Below are 13,830 nucleotides of genomic sequence, written 5' to 3'. Positions count from 1 at the left end.
TCAGAATTCCTCTTAAAAGACTGCTATTACCTGAGCACATTGCTGTCTGGGATGTCTTCCAGTAGAGGAACTGGAGATTTATGCAACCTGGAAGAGAGAAGAAATTCACACTTCTGCTTAGAAGCTGACACCCACAAATAGTCCCTCTCATTCATAAGCAGAGGACAACCACTTTTCAAATTTCTTTAAATGACCATTTGAACAGATTTTTATCCCTAAAATTTCAAGGAGTTAAAGGGATGGTATAGCATTGGTTGAGGTGAGGATTCAGCTTTTCAGTTTTTTACAAGATACTTTTGGAAACCACTCTATGAAATGTTAAAGAGCATACAATTGTAAGAAGAATCCAAATTCTATTTGGCAAAAATCGGTTTTGAAATGGCTGAGATATCCAAAAACAAAGCAAAACAATGTGATCCTAATAAAGGTGGGTCCCATCTTTTATTAGGATTGCTCTATATTGGTTATCTCAGTCATTTCAAAACCAATTTTGGTCAAATAAACTTTGAATTCCTCGTACAATTATATGCTCTTTCATACTTCATAAGAGCTTACACTTTATCTCAAAAAAATCATCATCAAAAACGTTGGAAACCTGAAGCCCCATCTCAACGGAAGCTATATCATCCCTTTAAAACGACAAAACTGAGCGAACAAATTGCAACTGGACATCAGCACGAGAGGCATAGTCAATTCCCTGTCAACAGATGACACATTGGTTCTCATTCAGATCTGAGAACCATCACACTTCTTAGAATATGCTACTTTCATTATTTCTGCCATACAGAGCACCCAACCCAGAACTATGAAAGGCTGTTCTTCAAGCCTCATGTAAAACTAAACTTAATCCCTTTCAAGCACATGCCATTAAACATACATTAGTTGCTATTAAATAGTTTCTGCTCCACTGAAAACTTTCCTGTGCCTCAAGGAGACTTATGTCAATGAGGAGATGCCAATAAACCACACTGACCATGCAATTTCCCTCGGGTATCCCCTACTGCCAGAATTCCCCATGAGCTTTGTGAATCTCTACTTATATAATTACCAACTATGGCTTGACATGGGGAGTGGGGAGTGGGGAGTCCCCCCCCCCAAAAAAAAAAAAAAATCCTCCTTCCCCACAAATCTTGTATGCATTGAATATCTAAGGGCACCTTTATCACTGTGATTCTGTGCATCATTACTTTAACGGGCTACAATGTACCTTTGGCATACTAACATTTTATGGACTTCCTTATCTTGTCAAGTAGCAGTCACAGTCAGGAGAGTGAGTGGCTATGCGATATGGGATGATTGATTTATGCACAAGCACATCCTACTTTCACATACAAGACACTAGAGGATGGGCAATGCCACAAAACTGGGAGAAAACAACTTGGGGAATTTCAAAAACCCTTTTGCCAGCAGAGATGATACAGAAAGTCCATAATTTAATTGTTGGCTGCAAAGACTGACACTAAGACATTTTGTTTTCAGCACATTCTGGACAATTACCGGTACACACTCAGCAGTGTGTGTAGTCCCAATGTACATGTGTTCCACTGACCACCCCATGCCAAAATGGTGTATGCCAAGCTGCCATCATCAACCATTGTTCTCATGGCATCTGTCTGTCTCAAAACTGATGTCAGCCTGCTACAGAACAAGCCATCGATAGGCCATGAGGCTTATCATGGCTGGGGTGACAAGACTGAATCTCAAACTTTGGTGAAAATCACTTCTTTGGAGTAATGGTCAGATAATTAGTTGAGTGATGCCCTGTCCAAATCCTAGCTGTCTTGCCCCAAATATGAGAAGCCATCCCAAAAATGAAGTCACCAAGGCAGGTCAAAGGAAAGGTGATTCCATTTGATATAGTGCTTTGGCTGCCATGGTTTTTTTTTTTTTTTTGCTATTCTGAACGTTTGACATTTCTTAGATACGAGGTTTTGTTGCCCAAACAGGGATACATCAGGAGCTTTTCCACTGGCATTAGAAGACATTGAATTTTTTTTTTTTTCAATGACTACAGTATTCACAGTACGTATCTGTCCCTCACTCCGACCCTGACCGTAAAATGATGACATAAATGGTATCCCGGGGTACCAAATAAAAATCAGCCATTTTGTTGAATTATTCATTTTTTTTTAAAAAGGTTGTACCCTGGGTGCCAAAAAGAGGAAATTATTTTGGTGCTGGAGCTAGCGTGCGCTAGCCACTGCACTGCACTGCACTAAAGCACACGCTAGTGGTATCGCAGCTTCCATGCACGCATAGTATAACATGCAGTGGCATGGGAATGCTATGTACACGCACACACAGTGCATGCATTTTTCTCTGGCTGTCCTCGAGTGGACGTGAGGTGGCGCTACACAACGCGGTTACCCGGGGTACTACGGTACCCCGGGGTAACGCGTGATGCATCAAATGTGGAAAAACTGAATTCATATCTGGCTTATGTATTATCTACGGAGGGGGGTTTACTCACTTTCCAGGCATTGTGACATACTCATCGCTGCCTACCCTCCCTCTCACACCGTGGGACAAGGAAGGGCAGAGGTCAACGTGCGGCTCCACCTGTTGGCAAAATACACACAGAATTATTCTTGTAACAATCACATTCTCATCTGCATATACACAACAAGGCTAAATTTAACAGCATTGCATACATCATCATGTAGGCGTGTTAAAGGGTGTGTACAGTTCTGGTTGAGGTGAGGATCTAGCTTTTAACGTTTTGCGAGATATTCAGAAACCACTCTATGAGATGGCAAAGAGCATGCAATTCTAAGGGGTATCAAAAGTTTATTTGATGAAAATCAGTTTTGAAATGGCTGAGATATCCAAAAACAAGGTGAAGCAAAGAGATCCTAATAAAGTTGTGGCCTGTCGCCTTTTATTATTATCACTTTTTTGATATCTCAGCCATTTGAAAACCAATTTTCATCAAATAAACGTTGAATCCTTCTTAAAATTACATGCTCTTTCATATTTCACAAGAGGTTTCTCATTATCTCACTTAAGAATGTTCAAAACATGAATCCCCACCTCATACAGTACTGTACAGTCCCTTTAAACTGTGCAATCATCCTGAGCGCAACGGAATCATTTCTTCTGTTTTTTTTTAATTCAGAGCAATGTACACTTAGTAATGCACATGCCATGCACTTCACAAGGATATTTTCATGAATCTAGGCTTAACTTGTAAGACGAGTTTGCAAGCAGTTGAATGCATGATCAAGGAACAGAATGAGAATGAGTTCTGTCCCCATTCAAAAGATGGGGACAGATGGGGAACTATTAATTACTGAATTATGGTAATTTTTGCTCTTTTTTTAATTTTTCAAATAAACACCTAAGTAAAAAGTTTTATAATGACTCAAAATGAATCATAGACTACCCTTCTCAACATGGAGTGATATGACGATAGGGGTACAAATAATCGTTTGTCTTGTGAAGAATATCGTACGCGAGACAAACGCGAGACAAACAATTTACTGTACTCTATCGTAACAGAACCCACTGCGATGGTAAACATCTTCACAAGAATGGAGTGATATATAAAGTAACAGAGAAAATATTAACAGTAATCATAAAGTAGAAATAGTATTTTCAGGATCGTGTTTCAGTTTCTCTTGTATTATTCTGTTTAAACTTCTTTTGTATTCTATCTTAAAATTCTTTTTAATCTGTAATATTTTGACAATGATATTGGAAATGACAACCACAAAGACGATGCAAATATACTATCGTAAGGGGGAAATGGATTGTTTTTCACAAATTTCATTACACGTCCATTCCATATTACACACATGGATGGCAAAGTCATCATTTTTGGATGACCTTTGACCCTTAATTGCCATGTTACCTTCTAATGCTCCATCCAGTAGCAGAAGTTGCGCAAAGAAAAAGGTCATGATAGGATAACATCATATCTGCTGTGTTTACTGAAAATTTGCACAAGGCAAGTGCCAAAATGTGTCTCGCCCATTCGCGTAGAAGAAATTAATGTTTTCCTAAATCCCGGAAGTTCATTGACCCCGCCTATGACCTTTGACCTTGTGGTGACCTTCAACTCCTCAAGGGACATTTACCAGCCAAGTATGGTCACGAACGGACATATGGATCAAAAGTTATGAGCCATAATTGAAATGTGCCGCAAAAACTTAACATTGGGCCCTAAAAATTTGTTGACCCCTGTCTGTGAACTTTGATCTTGTGATGACCTTTAACTCCCCAAGGAACATCTACCATTTAAGTTTGGTCATAAATGGACAAAGGGATCAAATGTTATGAGCCATAATCAAAATGCGCCATAAAAACTTAACATTGGGCCCTTAAAGTTTGTTGACCCCTGTCTGTGACCTTTGACCTTGTGGTGACCTTCAACTCCCTAAGAGACATCTACCATCCAAGTTTGGTAACAAACCGACATATACATCAAAAGTTATGAGCCATAATTGAAACGCTCTGTAAAAACTTAACATTGGGCCCTAAAGTTCATTGACCCCTGCCTGTGACCTTTGGCCCTGAGGTGACCTTTCTGTTCGGTAAAATGTGTAACTTTGTATAACTGCTCTTCCCTCCAAGTTTGATTGAAACTAAAGTCCTCAGTAGAGAGTTATTCAAGTTTTTGTAGCGTTACGGATGGACGACGAATGGACAGATGCCGCAGGCGATCCCTTAGTCTCCCCGCACCTCCAGTGGGCTTGACAAACATTACAACCGGGGGGGGGGGGGGGGGGGTCAAATTAAACCTTCTTTCGTGGCATGAAATTCTCGCAAATTGCCACTGGCATTCAATGCATATAGCGTAGATAAGAACTACAGTGTGCATTTCAATTTCGCAAATCCTAGCTCTTGCAAAATTCACGAAATTAAAATGGACGCAAACATTCTGGTTTACAGTACCTCTTTGAGAGCGTCTGTCAGGTAAAGCTCACGCAAGAAGTTGAAGAGGGGATGGTGCTGGCCAACGAAGAGTCTGTCTGGACCGTTACTGTTCCTCTTCCCTGTCACAAGCAAAGGATATCATCAATCAATGCAGGATAGAAGGGCTCAGTGATGTGACAGTAACCTCCAAAACGAATGTTGAGGACTTTGAATAACTATGAAATCTTGTGGGGGCCATATTTTCTCCGTTTTCTTTTTTACTAAAAAAAGGTAAAGTTTAATTGTAACCAAGGGATAGGATTAATAAGCAAACCTAGAATGAATATCAATTCTATTAAAATTGTGCTGACCATTATCCTAAATTCAATTTTTATTGCTAAGATGTTGCTTAGGCCGGAAAAGGTTCTTTTTGACGTGCTAGCTGCTATGGCTCCTATGACCTCTTTGAACTTGAAAGAGTGTAGGTTTTCTCATACATGGATCAACATGATTACGTATCAGGGCCCCATTTCGCAAAAATGTCAGGAATAGCAACTTCCCACAGCAACAGCCAATCAGGAAGCTGGATACTTGTCGTTACCATGACAATTGCCATTCAGGCAAGATTTGCTATCATATGAACTTTTTATGAAATGTGGCCCAGATCCATTGCATGCAGATACACCAAATAGAGCATCAATTTGTTCCAAGTTAAAAAAAAAAAAAAAAAAAAAGGAAAAATGCATAAACATTTCTTAATGTACCTTGGATGCCAAAATATGACGCATTAAAGGTCCTGTTTACCTTTGGAAGCAGTGATTTAAACATTTTTCAAGATATCACATTTGATGCTTATGTGTAGGTTTGTTGTATCTCAAAAACTTTATGAAGGTGAACTTGTCCTTTAAGGAACACTGTACGACACAATTTATCAGAAACTTGCAGATTTCAGAAATGACAACATGCTTTCTGAACAAATGACTTATTATTGGCTTACACACAAAACTGCCCCTAATACACCTATGCTATTAAAAAAAAAAAAAAAAAAAAAAATTTAAATGTAATACGCACTCTCAACAGGCGTGAGATTGTCATAGACCTTCCCAAGCGTTGTTAGAAGTCTTCTCTCATCCACGAACGGTAGAAGAGCAACACCTGAACACAGGGCGAAGAAAAGGAAGGACCCAGGTACTGACGATTAGGGATAGCTCTCAAATGTCCTAATATATTGTACATGTGAGGGGTCTCTTCTGAAATCTTACAGATGGCTAACAGATCTGATAGTCAGCATCAATTACAAGTCATTTCCACTTCACCATATCATTCCCTTTCATTTACACAGCTTAAGCAAGACAATAATTACCATCGTGGTGTCTCAATTTCTTTCTTTATATTTCTTTTTCTTATCACTATGCTGTGTATTGATGGATGAAAAAAAAAAATCAAATATACACAGAGTTTGAATGTTGTCACTACAAAGATATAAACTACAGACAAATACTGCAAAACAACAAAAATTTTCATGCAAGTAACTTTTTGCGCTTGGCCAAGAAAGGTGAATTCTGCATATTTTTAATTCCGTGGAATCAAATACAATATAGTGTTACATATACCAAGCAAAAAATTTGCCCACTTTATTTTCACAAAACTTTCTTGGCACATGATATTTGCACAAGACTTTACACTTTTACGGTATTATCACACAAATAAAATGAAATGCATTTTAAGTGTTGTTGTTTTTTTTTTAAACAATATATCACATACATAAGTAGCAGAAAGGACTAATTTGCTCCAATTTTTCAAACCAGAAAACACTGTGAAACAAAAACCTTTTAAATACTGAAATTCTCAAGTACAATTCACATACCGCGATAGGTAAACATAATACTATCAATGGTATTAGAAAATGCATATAACAATGATGATATTGGCATCAATAATATCAATGGAAAAAATATTGTGATCTCATTTGCACCAACTACATAATATCAAAAAGCTAACATGTGCAATATATAATATGTCTTCAACATGGTACTAAAGATGAACATCTACATAAACAAGTTCTTCAAATTTCACTTCTTCAACACAGTCATGCTAATCCTACATGACTCATTTTCATATCAATATTGGAAAATTTTGGCTGCTTCTTCACCAACACAATAAATCACTGATATGTCGGAATCAGCATAAGATGCACCAAAAAAACTCACCTTGCCATGCATACTTCTTGCCATTGAGATCTATTTGGAAGTCATCAGGATAGAAGTCAATGATTGGGGAATCCTGGACAAAGGGAAAGAGAGCCAGTCCAATAAAAATGGCACCAATTCACATGGCAAACACCACTTTTCTTCCAAAAATATTGCAAAGTTTATAAAATTCCCTGCAGATGGTATATCATAATAGCAGGGGTAGAATATAAGCAAAGCTTTGTCATAGATATACTAGTGTATTCAAAGAGGTCTTCTTTTTTTTATGTGCATCAAATCAGATATAAAATCAGACTTATCTAAACTAATCAAATCAAAGGCACCAAAGCTTTACATTTCCATTAGGTACTATCTTATAAATCTAAAAATCTGTTGGAAAGGATCTTTGAACTTGTTGCCTTCCTCATCCACTTGCAGCAGATACAACACCATGTGCACGTATTACTGTGAATATTCACAGAGCATTCTTGATGAAATTAAGCATTATAGAATACTTAATTCAATGATATGTAAAAGATATAGTCCCAGGCACTTTAAATGACTACAGATCAAGTTATATGCCCCTACGCAATTATTTTATAATACCATAGGGAAAAGAACTTAAAGGTATAATTTACCATTTGCAGATGAAACAAAAACCCAGCATAAGTGCTTTATAATTGTTCTAAAATAAAAACTGTAAAAATTTGAATCAGTAAAATCGATGCTAAGTATTGTTAAATATATAAAATGTGAACAATAGTTATAATAAAAATTTTTCCAGACTAAACCGTCTACAGTTACGTTTTATTGAGAAAAATACAGATATCTCCTTATATTTTAGGCTTTATCGTGAAAATCCTATATGAAAGGATGTTTTGTGGTGCAACAAACCTACACATATGCGTTAAATGTCATATCTTGAAAGTTATTTAAATCACTGTTCCCAAAGGTAAACAGGATCTTTAAATTTGGTGCATGGAAAATATCCAACAGTATGTTCCTATCAAATAAATAAAATAACAAAAAAATGTATGCAATATAAAGTTGGAATCATAACAGAAGGCAAAGTGTGTCCATTTATGTTGTAACTGTTGAGCTAGTTGCCAGCCAAACTGCTATGATAAGGAAATGCAATCCCCCTTCAGTCACTCACAATGTCCATCATGAGTTTTCTCCATGTGGGCGGGAGGAAGTTGCCACTCGCTGCTGGAAACACACTCATCAGCTGTTCCAGTGGTTTGAACTAGAGTCGGGGAAATGTGAGCAAATCATGAATTCAGTGTTATACATCATGAACGACTACAGAGTGTGTGTAACTCTGATATACCAGTAACTTGCAAAATACTCTTTTCTCACTATTTTGAGGGAGAATCTATGAATACTAAAATGCTGCTTCAATACGTCAGGTTATGTCTGTGAGGTTCTGCACAACGTCTATGTTGTAAACAAAGAAGTCTTAAAAAAGAAAACATCAAAATTATGATCACAGTTGTAGTTCAAGGCAAATGTAAATTGACACTTTTTCCAGAAGTAGGATGTGGTATTGCTGTCATATATTTGCAGTAACTGTTGGAGTACTGCCTTCTACAAATGACTCAAACAATTGTGTTTGAATATGAAGCCTCTGTTCTCTATTCAAGATATCCCTGAGATGTGTTACTGTGTGTATGTTTAAACCGTACACATCATATTATGTGCTTAGCTGTAGAGTGTTTTCATAGTGATTCATAGGTAGCACACACGAATGAAGTTTTTTATAGGATATAAGAGCCCAACATATAAAATGTCTGACAAAAAGAAATTTGTGCTTTCTTACCGGCTTGGTGCCCTTCTCAAAGTCATTGGGAAGACGACCAACATCCAGGAAGTCGGAGGCAAAGGGTGCGTAGTGGTAGGGGAAGTACCACTTCCACGAGGCACATCCTTGGTAATAGTACCGGAGTACCCAGCACAGTCCTTCTACATAGCACCGCACCTGATGGTAAAAGAAAAAAGGGAGGGATAAACCCTTACCTTTGTTGACGATACTTGGAAGGGTTTGCATTTACATTTACACCGCTAGTGCTCATGCAATCTTCACGTTCTGTGGCACTTTGGGAAGCTTGCACGAAGAGGGGGAGACAATCTACAACGTTACCTCCCACTTGGCCCTGATTTCCTGGCAGCCGACAATAAGCACAGACTAGTCAACATGGATCAAGCTGCCTCCAAATGGGTCCCGAGTTGCTTCTGTTTAATTAATGGGACTATGGATTGATGTTTGCTGCTAGAGTCACAGCCTTACTGCATTGGAAACATGCCAGTCGGGGGGGGGGGGGGGGGGGGGATTTAAAGTCTTGACCTCAAGATATGGTGTCACATGATACGGTGTCACATGACACGGCGTCACATGATTCATCAGAACACAAGATCACTGCAAACATTAGACGATATAACAATTCACCCTAATTACAGCCAGCTAAAAACTCACCACTTTAGAGCGAAACTCTATGTCAGTTGATGGCACATCAAATTTGTTCTGGTAGTAGCGCTCTTTCCATCCATCTTCCCAAAGCCTACAGGAATTGAATGACAAAAGAAGATACATGTAACTTGTCACATGTTAACCCATTGAAGACTTACTCGGGCAGGTGTCTATGGAAAATGCGTGTTGTAGCAAAATCAGCCCGTCCTCAATGGGTTAAAAGAGAATGTCCATCAAACTATCTTGTGTTGATTCCATGCAAATTCCAGCATACATGACCCTGATATGGCATTTCATAAGACTTTCATTTGGTACATACTTCACAGATACATATAATTATCTCTGACATGATATGTTGTGCATATGTATGTTGGAATTCAATGAATGGCTGTGTGTGCATACTGGTGTGCTGGGGTGCATGAAAGACACTGGGATTAGACTACTGAGAAAAACAAACTAAAAAAATGGTAATAATAATAAAACACTTGCATGAGGCATTTTCCAAACACAAAGTCACAGATACGATGGTTGAAACAGATCAGACATGAAGTAGGCATTACCACTGTCATGATATGACTTTATTATGGGACAAAATCTGCAGATGGCAGGGCTGTTGTACTGTATACGCCGTTATTTTCGCGAATTTCGCGAACTGCAGTTGGATCGCGAATTTAACAACACGCGAAATTGTCTCCATGCGCTTTGTTAATAGAGCATTAACGTAAGCGTCGGCGTCGATTCGTGAAAACAACATCTCGCGAAAATGTCTATGACCTCGTCATTCGTGAAAATATCTGTACGCGAAAATAACGGCGTATACAGTAACTTGCAGCAATTATATCAAAACAAGGTGTGGTTATCTTGTCATAAGATGGTGTACATCTAATGCATGAACTGTCAGTTTAACCCTATTCTAACTGGGCTATTTGAGACCAAGTTTTTACTGAGGGGGGGGGGGGTCAATTTGACCCCCCCTTTAGATCTCGGCCGCTGATCGCGCGATCGCCGCGAAATTTTGCCAGAAGATAGAGCTGGATGTCAACTACAAGATTACATGGTCATACAATAGAAAAATATTGCCTTTCTCTTTTTAATAAATTAATTATGCAAATTTGCGCATGAAATCATATTTTCACCTATAACTCCATTAAAAAGACTGTAGGATTGCTAAATTTTTGTGTCAGAATTCCTCAAGACACATCAAACAATTTTAGTGTAAAAAAATAGCACAATCGAAATCAATTTCTTTTGTTTTTTATTGTTTTGTTAATTTCTTATGTATTTTATTGTTTTTTCGACCTTTTGTTTTCTATTGTTTTTTTGCCAAAATTTGTTGCAGGCACTTTTTCAGGCTTATCTACACTAGAATTGATTGATTTCAATGGTTAAAAGTTGAAATAATCTAATTTATATCAATTTAACCAAAAAACACTATTTGCATTGGATTTGCACACGTTATCATGAATTTGAGCTGTTTTTTGGTTGACATGCATATGCAAAACATTGTGTAACTTCAAAACGGTGTACCCAGATGTCGCAAATTTGGTCTCAAAATATGCGGGAGACTTCAATGAAAAAGTCGCGAAACGACGCGGCAAAATCTTTGCGCGTTGCGAAATCGTGGCGCGAAACGTCGAGGGGGGGTCAATTTGACCCCCCCCCCCTCCAGTTAGAATAGGGTTATGCTAGTCAGCCTGAGCCCTTTTTCTTATTTTGATTCAGCCCTCCTGGTGAGTTAGCTCAGTCGGTAGCATGTCTGCCTCACAATCCAAAGGACCCCAGTTTGATTCCTAAGTCTAGCTGAGCAATCTTGTGTGTAATCATACCACCCACTCTAGTAAAAGGTAAAACAGTCTGTCCCTCGAATAGGACATTAAGTGTAGACCCCATGTGTGAGAGAGTCACGACTCATGCATGTAAAGGAGCCTGCTTCATTTATTCATCGCAAAGAGCAGGTTGTTTAAGCAGGTGAAGTGGTCCCGCTTTAAATCCAACTGGACCCCATGGAAGACCAGCTATTGCAGCTGAATATGGGCTATTCAGTCATCTTCACAGATGGAAATGAAACAATCCCTTAACAACACCAGCAGCTCTTAAACATTCATGAGAAGCAGACTTTGTCTGAATCACATTTCACGGAACACCAAAAATAACTCTTGTGTCTTTTAAAAAGTTACACTTGTGTCTTGAATGTGTGCTCCCTCATGCAAGACTCTACAGATCATTCTCACTTTCACACAGAAGTCAATCAATTATTGTAGGTATATCCCCCTCCCCACATATCATTTTGCTAAAATATTGTTTCAGAAAAAGTTATGTTTTGATGGGGGGGGGGGCTTACTTAGTTATTTATACATTCAACCTAAATATGGAGTGCCACTATATTCTACAGCTAATAGGTACCACAACTTAATCACCTCCCCCCCCCATACATACATACACACACACACACACACACACACACACACACACACACACACACACACACACACAAACTTACCTCACTGTATCATCCTTATCCTCATCCTCCTCTTCTGCCTGACTGTGTGTTCGCTTGGCTCCCCTCGGCTCGTTGCCGCCTCCAGTCAACGACGCCCTCAGCTCACTGGCAGCATCCTAGGGGAGGGAAACGTCGTGAGTCTCAAAAAACAGAAAACTTTTCTTTCTCTTCTCTAAAGACTGTGCGGAAGGATTGGCCAAGACCACCAGACTACACCAGCATTGCCAACATCTACACATCCACATAGCTATCCAAGTAGCTTTGTTCGCTTGTGCGCCATATGGACTTAAATGGGCAAAATTAATTCCAAAATTAGGCAGGATTTGGACAACTGTCAAGACATGAGGGAATGATTAACTCACTGAAGACTAGTCCAAAGCATACTCAGGCAGGTGTCTATGGGAAGTGTTTGTTATAGCAAAATCAATCTGTTCTCAACATACTGTATACGCCGAATATTTCGCGAGGTTTTTATTTTCGCGAATTTCGCGAGTCAGCTGTAATTCGCGAAATTAAAGACACGCGAAAATATTGACTCTGATCCTGATATGAATGGGATGTACGCGTACACATTTCTGCGTTCAGTAAAGGACTCCATGGTCGCGAATTTAATCACTCATGAAATCATCGGGAAGTCTCGATTCGCGAAAATTTAGACTCGCGAAATATATGGCGTATACAGTATTAATTTCTGGCAGAATTAGGCAGATTTGGCCACTTTGCTAATCCCCTTTGGCTACAGAAACTCATTCCTTCTACTGTCACCACTTTGTACACACATTCAAGGCAGAGTTCTCAGTACCATGGTTAGGTATCTATTTTCATCAGCAGTGTTTGCTTGATCATTAATACTGAAATCCTTCATAAATCAGTGACATCATCCTGTATCCGTTGTTATTGTGCAGAAAACAGTGCATTTGATTGATTAATAACCATCAAAAAGAAGAAAACATGAATTCTCTTTAACCTCATTAAAAAAGAAAGAAAATAATTTTGAGAATATAAAAAGAATGTATGTATGCATGCTGTACGTGCATACGTGTGATACGTAAGGATGCAATATCTATGTTGGTCTGTAGGATGTATAGCTATGAATGTGCATGGGTGTGTCTATGTGTTGACAGAGAGAGAGAGAGAAAAAAAAAAGAGATGTGTGTGTGAGTGTGTGTGTGTTGTGTGTGTGTGTGTGTGTGAGAGAGAGAGAGAGTAACATTGCAGATTTTTTTTTTTTCAAATCTTACCTGGTTTGCCCTGTCCCTCCATGACATTCTGGCTTCCTTGCGCTGGTCCAGGATCTGTTGCGCTGAGCCAGATGTAGGCGCGGCACCTGCAGCCTGCAGCGGGAAAGAGGTGAAGAGGAGAGGGATGGGAAAATATGACAATACCACATGACTGTTGGAGCTGTCGTGGCCGTGCCGTGAGAAAGGAGATATTCCAGTAAAGTGGTAAAATACACAAAATTCAGCTGATATACTTTGGTGTCAAGACCTTTGGGCTTACAGCCACTGACTTGACTTTTCGCTGCCTCGGCAGACTAGGAGATTACCACAGAATAATAATAATGGTAATAATGGGACAGAAATGTCAAATGAATTTGAAGTTATCCTGAAAGTTATCCTGTACCCAATTTTACTTCCTTTCATTCACAACTCTGTGAAGTTAAGAAAGGTAGTCTCCAAGAAGCACTGCTGATGTGAAGTACATCACTGCACTACTACTAGTAGATTATTGGGTAAGGTGGAGAGACATTGTACTCACTGTTGGGGCCAGTACACCACCAGGAACGAAAGCTGGAGCAGACTGTAAAATTTGTGGACAAG

The 13,830-nt window shown here is 39.0% G+C and overlaps 1 protein-coding gene across 1 annotated transcript in view; it reads right to left on the bottom strand.

Annotated features, from left to right (window-relative positions):
• The window catches only part of LOC140236839 (5'-3' exoribonuclease 2-like), a 100,810-nt gene that overhangs the window by 67,126 nt on the left and 19,854 nt on the right, over positions 1-13,830 (bottom strand). Inside the window, exons 16-26 of the mRNA XM_072316779.1 lie at positions 13,769-13,810; positions 13,252-13,344; positions 12,011-12,126; positions 9,517-9,601; positions 8,863-9,021; positions 8,200-8,289; positions 7,065-7,137; positions 5,926-6,009; positions 4,894-4,994; positions 2,471-2,559; positions 31-87 (exon numbers count right to left, since the gene is read on the bottom strand). Coding sequence (XP_072172880.1) covers positions 31-87; positions 2,471-2,559; positions 4,894-4,994; positions 5,926-6,009; positions 7,065-7,137; positions 8,200-8,289; positions 8,863-9,021; positions 9,517-9,601; positions 12,011-12,126; positions 13,252-13,344; positions 13,769-13,810 — 989 coding nt within the window. The remainder of the gene's footprint in view (positions 1-30; positions 88-2,470; positions 2,560-4,893; positions 4,995-5,925; positions 6,010-7,064; positions 7,138-8,199; positions 8,290-8,862; positions 9,022-9,516; positions 9,602-12,010; positions 12,127-13,251; positions 13,345-13,768; positions 13,811-13,830) is intronic.

Source organism: Diadema setosum, chromosome 1 (assembly GCF_964275005.1).
Source record: "Diadema setosum chromosome 1, eeDiaSeto1, whole genome shotgun sequence".
Taxonomy (NCBI): domain Eukaryota; kingdom Metazoa; phylum Echinodermata; class Echinoidea; order Diadematoida; family Diadematidae; genus Diadema; species Diadema setosum.
The sequence above is the reverse complement of the archived record's forward strand: the minus strand, read 5'-3'. Positions and strand labels throughout refer to the sequence as shown.